At 41.0% G+C, this 22,061-nt stretch overlaps 1 protein-coding gene across 1 annotated transcript in view; it reads right to left on the bottom strand.

Annotated features, from left to right (window-relative positions):
• edc4 (enhancer of mRNA decapping 4) overlaps positions 1-22,061 on the bottom strand; it is a 40,697-nt gene extending 18,636 nt beyond the window's left edge. Inside the window, exons 1-24 of the mRNA XM_039808667.1 lie at positions 21,841-22,061; positions 19,638-19,800; positions 19,346-19,457; positions 18,922-19,021; positions 15,919-16,105; positions 15,489-15,636; positions 15,299-15,403; positions 13,615-13,727; positions 13,289-13,372; positions 13,034-13,129; positions 11,935-12,034; positions 10,792-10,972; positions 10,440-10,506; positions 9,166-9,257; positions 7,683-7,861; positions 6,801-6,880; positions 5,232-5,373; positions 4,842-5,137; positions 4,367-4,597; positions 3,815-3,916; positions 3,420-3,563; positions 2,663-2,699; positions 2,185-2,332; positions 21-176 (exon numbers count right to left, since the gene is read on the bottom strand). Of these exons, the coding sequence (XP_039664601.1) occupies positions 21-176; positions 2,185-2,332; positions 2,663-2,699; positions 3,420-3,563; positions 3,815-3,916; positions 4,367-4,597; positions 4,842-5,137; positions 5,232-5,373; positions 6,801-6,880; positions 7,683-7,861; positions 9,166-9,257; positions 10,440-10,506; positions 10,792-10,972; positions 11,935-12,034; positions 13,034-13,129; positions 13,289-13,372; positions 13,615-13,727; positions 15,299-15,403; positions 15,489-15,636; positions 15,919-16,105; positions 18,922-19,021; positions 19,346-19,457; positions 19,638-19,800; positions 21,841-21,928 (3,151 nt within the window). The 5' untranslated portion in view covers positions 21,929-22,061. The remainder of the gene's footprint in view (positions 1-20; positions 177-2,184; positions 2,333-2,662; positions 2,700-3,419; positions 3,564-3,814; positions 3,917-4,366; positions 4,598-4,841; positions 5,138-5,231; positions 5,374-6,800; positions 6,881-7,682; positions 7,862-9,165; positions 9,258-10,439; positions 10,507-10,791; positions 10,973-11,934; positions 12,035-13,033; positions 13,130-13,288; positions 13,373-13,614; positions 13,728-15,298; positions 15,404-15,488; positions 15,637-15,918; positions 16,106-18,921; positions 19,022-19,345; positions 19,458-19,637; positions 19,801-21,840) is intronic.

Raw genomic sequence — 22,061 nt, 5'->3', positions numbered from 1 at the left:
GCATGTTTATGTGTGCTTACATTGTGGGACCGTTTTCTTCATTTCCTCTCGTATCACTTTATCCATTCTGTTGGTCAGCACCGAGCTGAGGGTGTGGCTGAGCTGCTGGCTGAGTTGTTCCTGAAGCTGCTGTTGATGATTCTGACTCTCTGACAGAACTCGCTCTAGTCTGCGCTCTGAGGCCATGAATGGTCAAGGCTCACAAGAATATGTTCACTCTGGTTTGGTTGAAATAAACCCTAATTCATCCATTTACATGTGGAAATATGCTGGCTCTATACAGGCTAAGATTATTGTTTCTTTAAATGGAGCCTGATGGGTTTGGCAATTTCGGAGCAGTTTCTGGTTAAACAAAAAGGATCTTACTCTTTAACAAAAATGCCCATCTCTGTAGGAATCCTTTCGATAAGTTTGCCAGACCCACACAAAAAAAACACAGCACTTTTAGTGGACGGAAATTGACAATGCACATTTGCCCTATACGATTACATTGCAGCCCAGTTCTAGGCTTCCATGCTCGCTCAATACTGGACCAATTTCAAAGTTTTTTGCTCAGATTGTTAATTTAGACACCAATGCATGAGGAAAATAGGTTGAAAAAAACAACAAAATTACCCTCTCCGTTGGAAAAAATAATTACGAATGGTGGCAAGTGACATTAAGGAACAGTTAAGAGGAAAACCACGGCAACTCACATTTACAATGTACTGTAAAAACATACAAACCCCAATTCCAATGAAGTTGGGAGGTTGTGTAAAATGTATGTAAAAACAGAATATAATGATTTGCAAATCCTTTCCAACCTATATTCAATGGTATGGGGGTGTGTAATTGCCCATGGCATGGGTGATTTGCATACCTCTGAAGGCACCATTAATGCTAAAGGATTTGGAACAACATATGCTGCCATCCAAACGTCTTTTTCAGGGACGTCCCTGCTAAGTCACATTCTGCATGTGTTACAACAGCGTGGCTTTATAGTAAAAGAGTGCGGGTACTAGACTGGTCTGCCTGCAGTCCAGACCTGTCTCCCACTGAAAAAATGTGGGGCGCATTATGAAGCGCAAAATACGACAACGGAGACGCCGGACTGTTGAGCAACTTGAAGTCTTACATCAAGCAAGAATGGGAAAGAATTCCACCTACAAAGCTTCAACAATAAGTGTCCTCAGTTCCCAAATGCTTAGTGAGTGATGTTAAAAGGAAAGGGGATGTAACACAGAGGTAAACATGCCCCTGTCCAAGCCTTTTTGGAACGTGTTGCAGGCATCAAATTCAAAAGAGTGAATATTTGCAAAACAAAGTTTATCAGTTTGAACATTACATATCTTGTCTTTGTAGTGTATTAAAATGAATACAGGTTGAAAAGGACTTGCAAATCATTGTATTTGGTTTTTATTTTACGTTCCCAAATTCTTTGAAATTGGCCTTTGTATTTAACCACCACCAGTAACGCCATGACATAACACCATCATGTGATGCAGAGAAGATGCATTACTCGAGTTTTCAAATAGCACATTAATCGGTAATTTAGTAGGCATTAAGCAGTACATACAGATTGAGTATGTAGTATGCAATTTCATGTTGCTACTGCTTAAAGGTCCCATGGCATGAAACTTTATGAGGTTCTTTTAACATTAATATGCGTTCTCCCAGCCTGCCTATGGTCCCCAATTGGCTTGAAATGGCGATAGGTGTAAACCGAGCCCTGGGTATCCTACTCTGCCTTTGAGAAAATGAAAGCTCAGATGAGCCGTTCTGAAATCTTGCTTGTTATGAGGTCATAACAAGCAAGGTTACCTCCCCTTTCTCTGCTTTGCCCACCTTGAGAATTTGGACCACCCATGGGAGAGAGACATCATGGCTTTCAAATGAGAAAAGTGGCAGTTGGTCAAGGCCACACCCCCACCCTCCACCTTGCCCCACTCTCTCTCCTCCTCAATAGCTAGAGACACAAAAATGGCACATACTAAGGAAAGCTCATTGTGGGACTGGCTCTAGTGGCTGTAATTCTGCACCAAGGCTGAATTTCGGGAAAGAGACTTCAGATACAGTATTAGGGGACCACTAAGGTCTATATAAATTCAACACCCCCATGACACTTGTTTTTGACAAGTGTCATGGGTAGTGGAAATGGAAAACTACTAAAACAAGTTCTGTGAATTAGAAAAGTCTGAAGGATACGTTCTTGTTCCTGGTGATTGGTAAGGACATGCTCTACTTGGGCCATAATGGTGCTCTGCATGGCTTCAATCTGACCACGCAGTTCAGTTAGTTCTCTCTGCTGGCTACGCAGGAGCATCAACAACTCGTCCTGCACTTCTGCATTCATCTATCGGATGGAGAGAATGATTGAAAAAGGAGACAAAGTGAACCAAAGGACATAAACTAAATGAACACTTTTGAGTTTAACACTGATAAAAATAGTATTTGCTGACAGATTGGAAATGTATTTTAAATCTGGTGGATAGGTATCTGCTGGCTTGTTTTTTTGTTTTTTATTTTGCTATCCCCTAGTGGACAAAAATAAATTAATGGTAATGTGTTTCCAAGAGTACAAATCATTTAACAATAGAAAATAACGTTCCTTCCATTCATAGTATCATTGTGGCAGTTAATAAATATAGAAGAAGCTAACCAATATGGTTTGTGTTTACCTTACCTGAACTGAGTCCATTTGCCTGGACTGAGACGATTCACTAAGGAGAAAGGAGAAACACCTTTAGCGAAAATACTCAAACCAAGGACTTAAGAATCACGTATATTATATTAATATGTATGCGTCTGCCTGACAATCTCACGATACCCACACAGCCAGCATCATCCATCAAAAAGGTGGGTTTAAAAATACAATCTAAGATAGAAAAAGTGTTCACATTTGTGGAGATTTTCTTATTTTTTACATTAAAGAGTGGGAGTAATTAGATCTACAGAAAAGACTGATTCAATGTTATGAAAACAAAAACTGTTTGGTTTTGTGTCACTTTTTAGAATTTATTCTTTTTTTAGTACATATTTTGTATATTTTTTACACTTATTGTACCGTGGGTCAGAGAGAAACGCATTTTTTGATTCCTCTTGATGTCCGGCACATATTTTGAGAGAATTGACAATAAAGTTGACTTGGCTTGATAAAACATTAACAGTCCAAGGAGCGTTATTTTAAGAGGCACTTTACGTATTTATTTTTTCTCTCTACCTCACCTCTGGATCAAGGAAAGTATGTTTCCCAGACAATTGCCTGACTTCCGGCGTGTGACCCTTACCTTCCGCTCTCGGTTTGTATTTCTAAATTAGTTTGTACCTGAACTAATAAACACCATTTTAAGCTACACGTCCCACACTGTACTGCAAAACAGCTTTTATTACATCCCCACTTACTTGTCCTTTGATTCCTCGACTATTAAACATCATCATACCTGTCATCTTTCTTGGTCTTCCTCTTTACTTTTGGCGAGCCTCGTGGTGAGGTCTTCCAGTCCTTGACTGGTAGTCTGTGAGAAGAACGAGAGCCACTTTTTCCTGAGGATGATGCCAGGCTGGCCACCTCATCATCAGGGTCACTGGGTCAAACACAGAAACACACAGATACACACAAAGTAAGACAGCTTCTGTAATCTATGTAGCAGAGTGTATGCCACATGGTCTGTAATCACCTTGAAAATGATGAATTAAATAATAACGTTATTGTGCCTTGAATAAAGTATTGACTTGTGTTGTGCCTCGTTTTGGGATATCTTCCATCTAGGATGACACTGCACATGTAGTAATTTAATTGCATAAAAAAAAGTGATGGTGTGTTCATTTTTGTTACCTCTGCTCTGCGCCAGCGTCTTGACTGTCATTCTGTGTGAGGTGATAGGAGCGTCGATGGTAAGGTGAGCTCAAGTGTCTGTCCTTCGACTCCTCTCTTGAACTACAACACAGTAGACATGTGACACAATCCTCTTTTTAATAAGTGTTTTCACACTGCTTTTACAATTTCCACACAGATATGAAAGATAAACTGACCTGGCTATTTTGTCAAAGCCATCACTTTGCTTTACACCTGCAAGCCTTATGCATTTGCTTCTCTGTGTAAATGTGTGTCTATGTTCAGGTACTTGCTATGCTTTTGTATGTTAAGGGTTTTGTTAACAGTGAACAAAACTGGTTCACCTGTAAGAATTTTCCAGTATTCGTAAAAACAAAAAAATTATTACAATCCTAGAAAAAGCCATGACATTGTTACTTTTATACAAGTCATTTCTAAAAAGTTAAGTAGTGGACATATTTTGCAAATGAGATTTTAGAACTTTGTGCAATCGTTAGAGTGGATGTTAAAGTTTCATAATTGTTAAATGTATTTGTGCATGCAAATTCTTACCAGTCTCCAAGACCATTGTCCCTGAGACTGTTCCTGGTTTCTCGAGTGATGTCAGGGGCAGCCGGCCAAGGTGTGTGGCTGACACTACCATCTGAGGACCCTCCACCAACCCCAGTGTTCTCCTGTGATAAGGCGTTCTCAAGTAGAGATGGTGTGTGGCTGAGTCTGGGCTCTAACTCCACTGCACCGCCCACTGGCCCATCGGCACCTCCGAGTTCAAGGGCCAACAGGCTGAGACAGAAAATACAATCGTTTTGTCAATTCTAAAGGCCTATACTGGTTTTTGCAAGTTTGACTCCTAGAATTTCTGTATGCTTAAAATCACTGGTAAACATTTTTCAATGCATGATGGTTTAAGGATGGATGGACAGACCTTGCCGACAGCTGTAGAGTTATGTATTCACTGTGAACATCAAGTCAGCATTTATTTTTGTTTAAGTTATGATACAGCTGTTGGTGCTTGTCATCAATGTACCTGTTGTTGTTGGCTGTGCGTGGTGAGGTGAGTAGGTGCAGGGCAGATGCAGCAGAGGCCATGCTGTCTGTCTGGAGAGCAGACAGAGGTAGGGGCTCCAAGCTGGACACTAGTCCACGCTGAAGCTGCAGGGTCTGGGATGCAATCTCTGGCATGTCCTGGGACATGGCGGTGGAGGCGGAGGAGATGACGTCGGGGGAGCGGGCCCTGGTCGGAGAGGCCAGAGGCGGCAGGAGGGGAGAGTCCAGAACCTGAGGGTTGTCGAGTGTCAGAGGACCAATAGGGGATGCTAAAGCCTGGAGTTGGAGGTGAGGAGTGTAATGAAAAAGAGACCATTCCATTCAGAGTACTAAGAGGTTGGTAGAAGTAGGAGAGTGTGTCAGGTCTTACCTGTAGGTTCTCCAATCCAGGCATCAGCACAACAGAAGCAGCTCTTGGGCTGCTGGTGGAGTTGGAGAGGGCCAGACTGCTGCTGCCACTGCTGCCGTTGTTCTCTGCTCGGTTAGGACTCTGGTTGACATCGTCAATAGCTCTGTACACAATAACACAGACATACTGTACTCTTAGATAAACATACACATGTGACCAAAAGAGCAGGCGATTATTTGGGCATTATTTGTTCTATTGGTGATAAACAGAGGCTGTATGTAAAATTAAAGCTCCATTGTGTAATCTTTTGAGTGGATTCTTAGCAAAAAAAAAACGTTCTTTCACAAATATGTGCTCATTCATGTGTAATTACTTCCACCAACTAATCAGAGTATTCTCGTACGCGTAGAATCTGCCATTTAGAGTCATTCAGAATAAATACGATCGAGTCGCTCAAATGACGGGCGCCATGTAGCACCTCCATCTTTAAAATACATTAGCCAAAGAGGGACATACCTCCGCCTTTCGCGCTTTTCACTCAGTGGCACCGTGACGAATGCCAGGGAGGGGGAGAAGATTACTTGCGACTGCCGGCAGATTTGAAAGCCTGTTGAAAATGGAGGATTGCGCCTATTCTCGAGGACATGTAACGGAGTCACCAAGGAAGTTAAAAAGAGAATTAAAATGACAACGCGATAGGCAAAGCAACAAGACAAAAGTTAATATTAGAGTGGCTTTTCCAAGATGGAAAGAGCTCATAAGGAGCAAGGATTTTAAAAGGGACGCCGAAGTTGCCTGCTTTCTTCTCAAAAGGTAATTCTGCCTATTTGTGTAAATTCAAAGTTCTATAGTTGCTACTTGCTTGGCTAACTACTGTATAGCATGGTTGTGCATAACGCTAGAACGATGCCTATGATACTTTTCCTCGCGTCCATGATGAAAAAGTATTGTCTATCTTGTAACATAACGTCATGTGCAGTTGTAACACAGACTAGCTACAGCTAGAACAGCTGTGTGTAAACGATGGGGATACTAAGAGCTAATTTCGGTTTCATTGACACTGTTCATACTGGTCAGAGAAATATATTAAAAGCACAAACCTCCGTTGTTTCTCTCCTACGCTGTAAACAGTGCCTTACACTATTAATCTCGTACAATATACAGAATATAGCACTGATACTTTGCATACATTTGGGAACCTGATAGCTGATGTTAGCAATGAAATAGTACCAAAATAACGTAAAACTATTATTACACTGGAAGGAACACTCATGGACAAAGTCGTACTTCTCGGAATAATACGGGCACCGTAGGAGTTAGAACGCGCTCGGAATGGGGGGGGCTAGAAAGTAATATTCAGTTGGTTGTCAAATACAATTTCACCGCTAGATGGGTAACAATAGGAAGGAAGAAGCCGATATTCTCTAACAATCCATACAATCCACGTTCCAACTGAGATTTCCAACTGAATGTGATAATTACATAGATGAAATTAATGTTTTCACATTACCACATTATAGAATACAGATGCTGGCCACTACTGATCCCTTTGTTACGATCTTATCCCTTCTACTGCATAGAAAAGCTCACCTGTTAGTGGTGTCAGAGTTGCTGCTGATAGCGGTCACAACGGTCAGACTGCTGGCGCTGCTGCCAGGAGATGCCGGTACCTGAAAGGTGACAAAAAAGTGATTTACAAGCAGCAAATATAATAAGGAAGTGTTTCTGAAAATCAGAACGTGTTGGTTAAAAAAACAGGGTTGCTTTTTTTACTTTGTGTTTGTATTTCTTTACTTTTTTTTGCATGTTTAATAAATTGACTAAATAATTATTAAAAATGCCACTTTCTGATGTTAGTCAGTTAAGACTAAAGCAACATGCAGATAACTGGGATCTCTCTCACTTCACACATGGTTGAAGATTAGTAACTACTAATGTTAAGCTAAAGTAGCTAACAGAACTGAATAGCCTGTAAACAACTGTGGGATAGGGCGAGAAAGAAAGAAAAGAAAGACAGATATGACTGTTAAGTACAGTAGTTGGCTGGACAGACATGGATGTATTTCTTGGCGAAACATGCATGCTTTACGCACATCTTCAACCCGGCAGCACAGAAGATCTATACCATTACCACAGTTTCAAGATTAGTGTCACCAATTCAGTATCCGACCAAATGTCTCCGCTTCTGTTCCTGAGTTATGGTGTTGAATAATGGCCACGAATGCATTTTTTCACATTATGATGTCACAGTGAAGTTGACCTTTTGGATAATACGTCATAATGTGATTACTTTATCCTATTAGACATTTGTCTCAACTGTTGTCATAATTAGCATAGAAAACGTGTTGTGTGAGGTCAGTGACCTTGGCCTCTAGAATCTAATCAGTTCATCTTGAGGTCCAAATGGACTGCTGTCACTGGCGCAGAGTCAAAAAAAGAGCAGCACTATACAAGGCTGGCGAGTGTTGGTACCGAAGTGCTTGGTGTCATAAAGGCGTCGGGAGTCATCAGCTTGGTCCCACTGCTGGCGCCCGAGTTTGACAGGAAGTCAGTAGGAGCAGGAAGCGATGGGATCTTCCTTAGATCGGTCTGGGAGCCACTTCCTGAATCCTTGTCAGAGCTCTGGTCAGTGAGATGGTCTGAAAACCCTGCTGAACAAACAAAATGTAAATGTAGTGCTTCCTTGGTATGAAATGATTTGACATTCGCAGAAAGCACAAACACAAAGTGCTATACGAAACACAGAGCAACGAAAATCAACAAGTCTTCACAGCATCTTTTTCATATTCACAATCCAGGATTTCTGTAATAATTTTGCACTGACACGTTTAGCAAAATCTAAGGGCAAAAAACAAAGCAAAGGGTGGAAGATCTGAGAGGGAGCAGTAGGAGATCATGAAAGGTAAAGAATGCTCTAATACTGGGTACATATGCCTTCAGTAAATAACTGAGTTATACTTTTAACATGTTAGATTAGTCAGCTCTGGAGAAGAAGAAAAAAGCAGCGGATTGTGGCGAAAAGTTGATAGATTTAATTTACGGAAAAACGCAACCCAACGTCACCCTGCGGTGGCCAATCAGACTTGTCAGTCCTTTGTGAGGGGCTGTGAGACTCCCGTACAGTAAACAGTAAACCTCCCTGCCACTATCGCTGTCACAAGAAAGTTTTAAAACACTACGAGATAACTCCAGCACAGCCGCTCGTCTCTTTTCTTTCTCCGTGAAATGAAGCTGTTTCAAGTGCGGTCGGAACGGTGAAATATGAAGTCTATTTGTGTTACATTGGGGGGTTAAGGAACACAACAGGATGTCACAAAAATGGGCCATTTAAGTGACACTCCCACCGCCGCACAAGCCTGCAGCAAATCGCAGAATCACATGTTTTGGTCCAAATGGGCCCTTTTACTGGTCCCACAGCCACGAGGTTGTGTGCATTGTAGTGGACACGTGCAGCCACTTTTCCAGAATGGACCGGCTTGTGCGTTTGCGCTACCGACACAAGTCTTGTATTCCCCTCCCGGTGGGCGTGGCTTTCAGAGTACGACGCAATGCGTTGTGTCTCTGATTCAACCCGCCAGTTCTCGACGAAATAGTGGCATGGGTACGTAGCTAGCCGTTATGCAGAGAGGAAAAAAAAAAAAAAAATATGAGCTTAAAAAGCCACTTGCTAGTGCAAAGTTAGCACAATTTTTACCATGCAACAAAAAAAGAATATTGTTAGATTATTAAATCAGTCAACTTCTTACTGTTGGTTAACAGGTAATTCTTACCTTCCCTACCACTGAGGCTTCTTGTTTATCAACACTGACCTCTATTTTGCATAATTTTGATTTGACACAATTTAATTCAAAGTTATTTGTAAGACACCTGTGTAAACATAAATCTGTGTCATCCCCATGGATTGGGATTTGTCCTTCTGTGTCTGCATTATTTAGAATTCTTGAGACTGACTTACCAAAACCATCCTGGGAATCAGAATGGGGCAGGAAAACTGTTGAGCTGGAACCCAAGTTGGGCTGAAACCAGATCTGGACATCCTGCAGACTCCTGAAAAAACACAGATGCACAAAAACACAAATTTAAGACTACTCTAATTAAGACTTGATTAAAGGAACATGCTGACTTATTGGGACTTTAGCTTATTCACAGTAACCCCCAGAGTTAGACAAGTCCATACATACCCTTCTCATCTCAGTGTGTGTTGTAACTCTATCCGACGGCCCCACCGGTAGCTTAGCCTAGCACGGATCCTGAAGGGACCAGTGCTTCGCCTTCTGAGAATATAGTTCCCAGTTTGTATACGGTTAGAAGACGGCTGTGTCTCATGTGACCTTGTTATTTGTACACGCTGTGACTATACAAATCACAACATGTAAATAGGAACATGTTGGCGTTATTTTGTCACATATTCGGAGCAGTAGGCTAGTTGGAACCGATTACCTTCAGGATCCATGCTAGGCTAAGCTACCGGTGGGTGCGTCAGACAGAGTTACAACACGCACGGAGATGAGAAGGGTATGTATGGACTTAAACCAACTCTGGGGGTTACCTTGAATAAGTTAAAGCCCCAATAAGTTGGCATGTTCCTTTAAGAATACCCATTGCAGGCTTCCCATGCCCGACTCCACAAACACGCACACGCATCCCCACAATTACATACAAACATGAAATTTGAAACATTGTGATTCACTAAGGGCCTGTGTCCACATAACGCTTTTTCATTTTTTCTGAGAGCCAGCTATCTTTTTTTAATTATTCCAAGTGTGAAGAGAGTGTATGCGGACCCCTTGAGAAAAAGCATTGCACCCAGCTTTTAAAAAATAAAAATAAAAATTATTTTAAAGAGCACTCCAATTGTTTTTGTGCTCTGAGTGCTTCTAGTTGAGAATCTCTCAACTTTTTAGAAAAGCGTACGTGTTGTGAGCTGGGTAGTCAACCCCCTGTTAAGGTAGCATTAAGTTAAATACCTAGCTAACGTTAATCAGCACTGTCATAGAAACAAAACCCACAGGTAGTAATTCGAAGAGCTGGGATTAAGCGCTCCCTAGCACCCTGCAAGCGCTTTTCTGCCAGAGAAAATTGCTGTATGAACACAGTTAAAAATAAATTAAGTAATTTTGTCTATTATCGACTTTAACCAGTGACTTTATATTGCCCCTTGGGGACATATAGCTTAACTCAAGCCAACATGATCTTAACACCGACATCAAACAGTGGGAAGAAACTTACTTGGTGTGAACACAGTAGAGTTTTATTTGGATGCCAGACTTGGACTCTGTTGGTCCTTGAGTGCCCTCTGGAAGAAAACCCAAACATACAAAGTAATGCTGTGTTAATGCTGCTACATATTTAATGCCCCCTTTTAATTCACCAGGGTTCCCAAAATGTCACCAATAAAAGCTGAAAAGCAAATAAATCGCCTTATTTTAAAGTGTTATGAACATTGGAATATCTAAATGACTAAGAACATGCCATATATTGATAGAAAAATACATACAGGAATTATTAAAAGTGTTGTGCAGTGTTTGAAGAGTTATTTGCTTTTTGCGATGTATTTGTGTGTGTGAGTGCACATGCACACCTGTTGTCATACTCTCACTCTCCTCCTCTGCAGGGAGGACCTCTGTGTGTCGCAATCGGCTGTGGGTGACATCCCGGACCCCAAAGCTGAGCACAGGGTGGGTCAGCAGGAACTCTGATACTGCTGTGAAACTGGCCTTTCCTTTCTCCAGATCCTGCCGCAGCTCCATCACATACAGAACCTGGCAAAGAATGACATCAGTAAAGTATGAAGCTAGACGCAGGATGTAGTGGTAATGTGGGAAGCAAGGAAGATTGTTTGGTCCAGACACCAAGTCCAACACTTTTTAAAGGCGCTGTACTTGAAATACTGAACAAAATTCAGTGTGGGCTGGGATTGCTTCCACATGGCTCCCACAAGAGTATGATTGGCATTCAGAGTCTGGGCCACGAATGGCTGCACACGGCTTTTGCAATCGAACATGACATGCAAACATGGAGGTGGCTGAGCCGTAATGGTGGTGGCTAGCACCGCTAACAGCGCCTGCTGCCTAGTTAATTGCTGCCGCTCCGCACTGCTAACTAACCAGGCCGGACAAGTTTGGTGCTCATACAGAGGTTACCACTGAAACAGGGAGCGCTAACAGGGCTACTGGCAACAGTGCCAACCATAGAGCTAGCACTGGTAATGGGGGTTAGTTAGCTCCATGGTTGGTTCACACTCACCGGGGCGACCCGGCTTCCGGGGGAGAGCGGTGCTCATCAGCGGTAGCGTTAAGCATCCCAACGGCATGTTCAGCAGGTAACCTCCGTATGAGCACATATTTATTTATTTTTCTTTTTAGGACAACCTGGGCAATCAGGATATGTATGCAGCAGGGATGCCCCATGAATGTATAAACTATAAAGACAAAAGAAAAAACTAAAGTGACATTGAATCTCACAAAAAATCTATTGAAATCACAGAGAGAACAATAAGGAACAAAACTCTTGGCCTTTGAAATTGTTCTCCCAAGTCTTGGCAATTAGGAAAAACAAAAAATAAACACTGTTAATAACGCACAAAAAAACTTTTTTCAAAAAAGGATTTGAGAGGGTTAAAATGTAAATCTCCATTAAGGAATAACACAAGCAGTTGATTATTTGTTAAGACAATAATTTCTGAACATTAGTTAAGCCACACAGCTGACAACATTGCGCTGACCTTCCTCTGTACGTCAGTGAGGATGAGATACTGAGCAGAGAGGTCCAGACTGGCCTTTAGACTTGGCAGAACTGATGAGTTGAACAGATCTGGAGAAAACCTAAAAACATGAAAGAACACCACAATAAGTCTCTTTAAATCTGCTGCTCTTAAACAACAACAACGTAAATTCACAGGATGAGCTAGCAGGAATAATCATCAAAAAAATCTTTTGACCTGAGAACTAAATTTGGACTGGTCTGAAGCACCTATTTGATGGGAGACGTCCAGGAAGACGTTTAATAAGACGAGCCAAGCCTTTATATCAATATAGTCCAGAGGGGACTAATGATAATGAAAGTGTTGCCGTGCGTACAGTAGATTGGCTACTGAGCTAACACTTGCATGTTATGGATTCACAGTGTACAGAAAATTAACAGTTATAAAACACAGGCATAGTACTTAAGCGACAGTATTTTTGTATGCCTCTGTATTTGCTAACTGCCTAGCTATTTGGCACTCAATTAGTGTGATGGACATCGTTTTATCATTCTGTATGATTAAACAACCGGTTCCGACCCAGCATTCTAACAGAATGACTGGTTGACGATTCGCTGTCACCTGTGATATTATGTACTGCTGTTGCATTGATACATTACAGCTCCCTCATTCTTTTTAGGTTTCTTTGTTGTTCAAGGCCAAAATATTCTCTGTATGAATTGAAATGTATTGATAGTATATTTAGTACGTTGCTGTATGCGTGTGCTTGTCTAGGCTACAGTACACTCCCACTCCCCAAAAATTGGGCTTCCCCGAATGCCACAGTGTAATTTAAACACTGGAATATACCATGCACCTAATGTTTTCTGTGTAAATATAATGAACATTGAATTACTTTTTTCTTTACATTACATGATTCCTAAATTATCAAAATGTTATTCATTAATTTAGTGCATATATTTCAAAAGTGGCAGATAAAGTTTCTAAGTGGCAGACAAGAAAGAATATGTGCCTCACGCAGTAGCAGGCAGTGAAAAATCTAGACCGTGGTATATAGTCATGCCTTTTACACAGTGAATAAAAAGGATTGAAAGTTATAATGATGGAGGAAAGAAATAACCTGATGGTCTGTAAACAGGTCCAGGAAACAGTGCACCACATTTTTAATTCTTGGTTCTGATCCGCTCCAGTTATCAGGAACCTCCAGAAAGGAACCCTACAAAGAGCCAAGTGGAAGGGACCAGCGGTGACAAAGAGAGAGAAGGAGAACAAGAATGTAAACAAATGTAAACAAATTCAAACAACAAAAAGCCTCGGATGAATATATGTGTCACAATTTTCACTGAAAGGTGTGTGTGCACCAGTGTATACTAACTCAGGGTCCTGTCTTTTGTGGTTGTCGCAGAAAAGAAGGCAAGAGAGGGGACGTCCTCCGTGAGGCCGCAACTCATGAAGACATCTGGAGTAAAGAAAAGTGACAAAGTGAAGAGAAGATAGGATGAAAACCACAACCACAGAGTGGGTGGGTGGGAAAAACACAGAAGAAGTGTCAGACTACATCATGGCCCTTGTTTTATTGCTTTCGGAAAATTCAGCTATTTTTTGGTTAATAGAAATTACATTTCAAGATAAATTGTAAAAGTAAACGTCAATCAAAAAAATCAATGTTAATTTAAAAAAAATATATATATCCTTGCTTACCTTGGCTTGTCCTGTACCCCTTCTATATATATCTGCCAGAACTTGATGTATCCATCATGACTGGCTGTGGCTAACACGGTTCCATCTGGAGACAGGGCCCCTTCACTGACTCGCTGGAAGGGCAGACATGAAATGACATACCCAATCAGTAGTGCAAGGAATAGTGCTGGGTACCGAATTCAATACTTTTTAGGCACCGACCAAATAGCCTCTAAAGCAGGGGTTTCCAGACTTTATTTTTTTAATTTTTTAAAAAAAAGAGTGCCAGACTTGATAATGTGAAGATGCCCAGGGGCCAAAGGTCCATTCTGACTTTTAAAAAAAAAAAAAAAAAGTTACATACAAATGCACTGATCTATAAATAATTTTTTATTTTTAAATGGCAATGTAACCAAATCAACACCACTCAGGCGTGATCAAATCTAAAAAAACAAAAACAATTTATACTTACTTTCTGTGTCAGATAAGCGAACATACTGTATGGACTACCTTAAACTTGAAGTTGATAAATATCTTAACCCCATGTTCATTTTAAACATTACTTATTATGCGTGATGCAATACTTTGTTAACATAACATTTAAGCTTACAACATCTGGCCGCGGGCCATGACTGGCCCCCGGGCTGTACTTTGGACATGCCTGCTCTAAAGCATTGCACATCGAAAAATGCCTCGCCATTCAATACCGAATTGGGAGTAAATCTCATCACGCAGCATGCTTCTACCAAGATTGCGATTGGCTTTCTAATGTCACACGTTGCAAAAGGAAAGCAAGAAAAGCTCTACGTTAAAGGTGCGCTATGCAATTTTGGTCATTTCTCTCGCTTTTTGCTCGCATGTTTCTCTATAGAGCTCCCCCTACAGCTTTGGAATAGATATTTGGCAGCTCGTATGTTTACTTTTGTCTGACTCCTCGCTCGGTCAGTCTGCAGTTTCCTCTTTCTCTGTTCCTCCGACAATGCTTTCCTAGCTTTCTGCTTCTTTTTTGCCGGCTCAGCCATGATGATAGTGTGAAAACCTCCATTGCTACCTTGTTAGCCGGTTCCTGAATCGGGCGTATGTGTGCAGTGCCATGAGCAATTAGTTACATTGCAAGACCTGATATCATGCGATACTTCCTGACGCTGAGGGTGGTTTTTCCAGTCACAGGCGCTAGGGGGAAGTGAGACAACCACCATTCAACTCGAAAAAAGTCATAACCGTTCCAATGACTCCAAAACTGTTCAGTTAAGGTAAATTAAGCTAAAAAAAAACAAACTGCATAGTTCCCCTTTAAGCACAGAGATGAGGCTCATGTAGTAGGAGCTGAAAAATAATAAAAAGATTTTTGCCGTAATGTATAATGTTGTCATTTTGTTTTATAAAACTGGTATCCAAAAATCGTTGAGGAACCAATATCAGAGTCACGGTATCGGTATTGAATATTTTTAAACGATATCCAGCCCTAGCAAGGAATGTACAGTATGGTAAAACTCAAAATCATACCACTTTGTACTTCTTGTTACTGTTTTATTTTTTTTCTAATGAAACTTAACATCTTTTCATTCTTTTCATGCATTTCATAGAAAAACACTAGCAGAAAATCATAATTTAAGTGTAGTGCATTGAATGAATACTTGACTGGTTAAGCACTATTCAACAGCCTGCAGGAGTTATCGCATTACTGTTTCACCCTGACCCCTACCTGGTTATGTCCCTTGATTGTGATGAGGCCTTCTTTTAGGTCTGTGGCATCGACAGGCCAACTGCTGTTGTTAGCTCTCAAGACTTCCAGGTCCCACACCTCGGCCTAGATGGAGAGGGGGGTAAAATTAGGGATGCAAAGTTCACACTTTTCTCTCCTGATATGATTCGGATACCAAAAACACTGATACCATGTCTTCATGAAGCAGGGCCAAGGTCTGGCTGGTGTCATCCTGGTTCTCCTCATTTTCATCCTGGATGAACGGGCACCAGATGAGGCGACGGTGGGAGTTCAGTGGGGAGTCTTCTGGCCGTCTGATATGAACCACCACCTGATCACTGTAGGGGTCACAGGTTAAGGAAAATGGGACAAAAGACCAGTTCTTATAAGATTTGTTTCTGTGATTACTACGCCCAAAGGAGGTTGTAATATCACAGGGGTTTGTGTAAAATCACAAGGCCATTTCGGCAGCTGTGAGTGTTTAAAAAAGTACACACAGAAATAAGATGAACTAATCAGCACAAAAAGTAAGCACAAACTACTTCTACCATAGACATACTGTGCATAGACCTGCACATACTCCTACACACTCCTTTTTAATTTCTCCCATGTCAGGATACAGTATCTTGCTTCCAGTGCAGGTGATCTGCCAGACCATCAGGTTGCCCGCTTCATCTACACAACCCAACAGGGAGGAGTCGAGGTGGGCAAAAGCCAGATCTGTGACAGCTCCAGTGAAGCCCTTCAGTAGGGAGCGCTCAGCAAAACCCACACTCAGGACTCTAATCATTGCATGGTTGTTGGCTCCTGAGGGAAGAGATGTTCATTTTAAAGAAAAGGATAAAACAGTGAGCCTGGTGTATCACAGCACTTTGATTTCTGCAACTACAGACTCACAGAATTCAATTGGGGCTGCACAATATAGGTTTTTTTATTGTCATCGCGATATCAACTGGCGCAATTAACATATCGCAAAAGACACTCAGAGATTATTTTGTGTTAGTTGAGATAGTTTCCGGAGAATACTGAAGGCAGCAGAAATGCAGAACTGAGTACGCTTTAATATGTTTATTTATCGCAAGCAATATCATTATCACGATATTCAACAACATCATCACATATCACACATTTTCCTCAAATCGTGCAGCCCTACAATCGATCATGTTATATCAAAATATATATTTAAGTAAAGAAGAGGGATAATAATGGGTGGAAATCTAAACTATACCTGTGGGCCTTTTACACGAACACAAATACATCCGTTTTCATAAGAAATACTTTCCACCAAGGAAATCAATTAAACAAATGTCACGTGAAATCATAAAAAAATACAATTTCAGTAAAATGTAATCATGTAAGTTATATATGAATGATGGGGTGGGGGGTGTCCTCATTTAGGATCCTAGTGGCCTGAGGATAGAAGCTCTAAAGGTCGTTTTACTGTTGCCACATCCGAGCTTGCGCGCGCCAATAGCTATGTTTCCTTCCACACGTTTTTATCCGAATTAAGTGATATCGAATGAAAAATGCCTTATGGAAACAGTAAAATTCAATAGAATTTCATGAATATCGACTCAAAGGAAATACGTTCGGTCTCATCGGATTTTATCTTGATCGATATACGGCTTATGCGATAAACGCTGATGGAAACGTTATTTGCCGAATAAATTAATGAATTGCGATTAAGTTTTAGGTCATTTTATGGTTGCAACCCGCCACAAAACGAAGAAGAAGAAGTTTTAGTTTAGTGATGCACCAAAATGAAAATTCTTGGCCGAAACCGAAAACCGAAAAAAGAGGAAACCAAGACCGAAAACCGAAACCGAAACACCGAAAGAAATTAAGCCAATTATTAGTACCATTGCATTTATGGCTATGACTGTGTACTAACTTTACTAAAATCAAGGCATTGCAATTGTATAAATTAATATTCAAGTTTAATTAAAAAAATATCTAGCAGAAATATGGCTACAATCTGAACATATCAGACAACGAGGGTGCATGCCCCTCATCTGGTGCAGAGAGACAAGTCTTTTTTTCTGCGCTCTGATCTCCTGCGCTGGGCGCTGCTCCGTGCGTGCTCCGTCTCCATGCGGGTTCTCCGCATCCATGGCGGCCTGGATCATTTCTCGTGCACCCTGCTTTATTTCCGCATCCAAGTAATGGTCTTTATAACGCGGATAAAGTACAGTCGCGATGAAGTGCAGAGGATCCAAATAGATCTCACTGAAACGTGTGCTGACAGACTCTAAGAGCGTACTTTTCATTGTTTTCACTCCGTGGTCCGTCTCAACCTCTTTGCTTAGGAGACGCTTTGCAGGTGGAACGGATCGGGTACTGACACACACGTGCAGGTCGCGGTTTCTGTTTGCGTCATCACAACATTTTCGGCCGTATTGTTTCGGTGATAAAAGTATTTTGGCCGAAAACCGAAAATTTTCAGTGGCCGAATATTCGGTGCATCCCTATTTTAGTTAATTTCCGCCCAGTATTTCCGCTCTGTTTGCACACATGACAGGTGTCAAGAAAGACAGATGTAAGTAGACGAACGAGGAGACGAGAGACTTTTTAAATTTAATTTATGAGCAAAATATAACTGCTATTTTAGATAGCAAAAATCTAAGAAATGCCATAATTTATCAGGAACTCGCGAAGGAAATGACCAAAAAAGGCTACGACAAGCCGTGGGACGTCCTCCAGAGTAAATAGAAGGCGCTCAAACAGCGATGCATGTCTCAAAAAAAGAGAGTTGTCTCGCAGCGGTGCCAGAGGGAAAATAAAAAGGCAAGTTCCACCTTTTTGATGAGCTGGATCAGATCCTCGGCCAAAGGCCCATTGTAGCTTCCTTGGCTTCTAATATTAACAACAACAACAACTACTTTTGTCTAGCAAGACTTTGTTCGCAAAAGTTTGCTTGAATGTTGTGCGATTCAGTGCGAAAATGAATGGAAACACCTTAAAATGTCTCAAATCAATTCAATATACCAATTTAATCACAAAACAGCATGTGATGTCATTACGCACAGGTTTTTAATTTGCTTTAAAGCTGTTGGATGTAAACACACTTTCACCAGCTTTATTTGCAAGAGTTTTTTTTATCGAACTTCAGATAATTCGATTGACAAGTGGATGGAATCTTAGCTAATGTAACATCAAAATAATGTAGATCTCGCTGGCGCGCCAGGATTTTGAGTGCGTGTCCAGAGGGTGCGCACCACTATTTTTTGGGTTAAGAGGAGTTCTTTTATGGCGAATGAAAGGCTTGATCCGACGAAGTAGGTCAATCAAATTTGATTCAAATCGAATCATTGATGTCAAAGCTGCTGCCAGTTCTGCCGTTGTTTACCTTTTTCTTCTTCTTCTAGTCCGTAGAAATAGCAAAGTCGATAGCCTTTACTCACTTGCGCCACCTCTGTTCAGGAGAAGACTGCAACTAGCGTCGTGCCGACCACGCGGGAGTTAAAGAGTTACGGCGCTCCCATGACGTCACACTGGCGCTCGACAGGTCTGCTGCGGCGAGTATACCCCACGTTTAATCCTAACCCTTAGTGCTGGCCTGGTACATCCGGTACAGTCTACCTGACCTCAACAGGGAGAAATAACAGGCACTCCAGGGCTCTCACCTCTGATGGCATACGCCAGGAAGGAGTTGGACACGGCTATCAGTCTGCCATAATAATACTTGTGTTCCCAGTCGTACTTGGCAACAGGTTGAATCTTCACCTGAATAAAAAACAAATTCAACATTCAAAATGAATTAATGCTCTCTGAACAAAGGTCTTCAAGAGCCAAAGCCATGCCATTCAAAATGAAGACTAGACTCATATGAACATTCACTTCTGTGATAATTTACATTCCTTAAAACAATTAAGCCATTTCCTTTTTAGGGATTCGGGGATCTGAATTTTTGAGCACCTTAGCTTGTCTCTAGTGAGTCATCACGACCACCTCTGACATGGTTGGTGTTATAGATTTCCGTTTTAGTCTTGCTGATTTCTACACTTAAATGGACAGTGCCATTGTGTTTCTGATGATTCGGCTTGTTACCTTGTTGCTGCCCCGAGCCTTGCTGTTGATGCTGGAGTCTTGACTTGCCACAATCTCCACGTTGTTGGAGGTGATGGGGATACAGGTGGAGCCATCGTCGCCAGAAAGGCAGCTGAAATTGCAGCACATACACTTTTAGTTCTATATGGATTGTGCTTACAAAAATGTCTCCTGCATTTTTAATGATCAAATAAAAAATAGTGGAGACATATCTATTATGCTTCATGTGACAAAGTCAGCCAAACTGCAAAGTTGTGCAAGTGACCCTAAGTGATTGTAAAAACCAACTCACATTATCTGACACTCCTGAGCGCTGCTGAGGTCTGTGGAGATGGGTCTGGTAGAATTTGACATGGTTGACCGATCAGTGCTTCCTAGAAGACCTGCTGCTCCCAATAACCCATTCAGCTCTCCATTAAAAGATGGCATTCTCAGACCATCACCTGATTGAGTATCTGAGGAAGGACATAGAATGCAGGGGTTATATTGGGATACTCTGTACAAAGATGTAAATTAAACAGGGCTGGGGAATTCAAAGCCTGCAAACAGCTCATGTTTATTCTGGAGATTTCTTACTGTATTATTTTGACAGTGTTCACAGCCTAATACAGAATAAAAAATGTTATGCAAATAAGATTTAAAGAAATAAAAATTAAACTATAAACATTTGGCGTTTCAAAGTGCACATTTTGACTTTAGTTGTACTTATTAGAAAGTCATCATTTCCAACTTGTATTTGTAAAGCCCCACTCGGATGCCATCAATATCCCAGGGAAAAGTGGTTAATAAAATCAAACTTGCCCTTGTCCTTCGTAACTTAACTCAAATAGGGAGGTGGTTCTGTAATACAACAAGGATCTTCCATGACAAAAACCATGTCACCATGAGCCATATACTAATTATTTAATTTGATAATATTATAAATATTAGTGTGGTTAAATTGTTTAGCTATAGTTTTATTTAATTATTTGGACAGTAACAAATTGAACTAAAAAGGCTTCTTTTACATAACTGTTAGGTGAAGAGAATGGTGTCTGCAAGATGCTAATCACATTATTCTCCCTGGCATACACCAATTAATCCCCTTCATTCCGTAGCATAATACATTTTTCAAACACATTTTGACACGTCAGAGCAGGAAAACCGCAGGTGGGAACTATTAACATTATTAATGACTACATTCAATTGACATTTCCCAATTCCAAAGCCCTGCTTATGTGCACGCTGGCTCACAGCCATTACTTTCTGGGACACTTCAGTCAAACAGAGCCATGACCAATGGTATTAATTACACCTGTTCTTTATCTGTAACGACAAATCAAAATGTCTATTGTGAAAAAGATCTAATGGAATCAAGAAAGAGCCATTAGAGTAGTTTGCAGTCAGTCCAAATTTGAATATTTCACAGCAGAAGATCCACATCTATTACAGTACCACGTCCAGTAAAATGCATGCTAATATATTGCACACAACAATAAGCTCAGGAGTGGGGCAAATTTTGTAGTAGTCACCTTGAATATTAATCCTGTCCAAGAGATTTTTTTTTATTATTATTATGCTTAGGCTGTAATGTTGGTCCAAACCTACATATAGCTTGGGGGGAAAAAAGTTTTTGCTTCGCCACGGTCTAAAATTATATAATCATGTGTAGCTATGTAAATATGGTGTACTTCCCAAAACAGATAACGTTATACAAAATACTAGAATACAAAAGTAATGACGTTAGAACAGGAACAGGATAGAGTCTACACTTTATGAAACCTGTGATTTATTTTTCTCCCTCCTTCCTTATGCCAGTAACGTTAAGTGTCTTCGTTACATTAACGTTACTTGATTATTTTGACAGGTGCGAGTTTTAAATGACCAAGTATCACCGGTACTAGGCTGCGGGAACCACAAACAAACATGAAATGAGTGTATCCAAATTAAGCAAAAACACTGACCTTCTACGCAGTTATAGAGGCTCAAGCTAATTCTTGATAGCAGTAAAATAATTCTGGCTAAACGATGCAGTAAAAAGACACACCACAATTTACTGCTTTGAGTCACAAATGAGCAGGTGCTACAGAGATAAGTTTGATTAAAGAATAATTGGTTCTGCTTTGTCGTCGTCTGACAGCAAGAAAAAACAGCATCCCTACTAGCTCGTAACGTAACGTTAACGTTAGCCAACACTTGGGACGATAAAATACTAGAGTCCTTTCCGACGCAGTTAGCTAGCTAGCGCTCTAACATTACGACAAACCTGAACACATTTCGTCGCTCCGCGAAAATTATTGAGAAAAATAGATGTGTAAATGAATTTACATCGTAGCGTAACGTAAGTGAAACTGCTGTTGAGCTAACTTTACTCCAGTACAGCAGCGCGCAAAACCAACTCACGTTAGCTAGCGCTAAGTACCAATTTAGCTAGCTAGCTAGCATCCATTTAGCTTCTGCGGCCTAAACTAGCTTGCTAGCTAGCTCAGCCGCTTTACATTACCGGTTCAACTTACCGGTGATGTTCCCGGGACGGTCGAGCTTGAGGATATCCCGGAGATGCTGGGTCGCACCCTCAATATCCATATTAGAATTGGACGCCATGTGTGAGGGAAAGGGGAAACTGAGTTAGTTTAGGGGGGAGATAATTATTTCTTATTTGACGCGATGCTGTGAGTGTTCCCTTTCGTTCACCCAGAGCAACCGTCTAAACTTCCGTTATGTCCGTGTCTAGATT

Source organism: Perca fluviatilis, chromosome 8, assembly GCF_010015445.1.
Source record: "Perca fluviatilis chromosome 8, GENO_Pfluv_1.0, whole genome shotgun sequence".
In the NCBI taxonomy this organism is placed as follows: Eukaryota; Metazoa; Chordata; class Actinopteri; order Perciformes; family Percidae; genus Perca; species Perca fluviatilis.
Note: the sequence above shows the minus strand (reverse complement) of the source record. Positions and strands in the feature narration are given on the sequence as shown.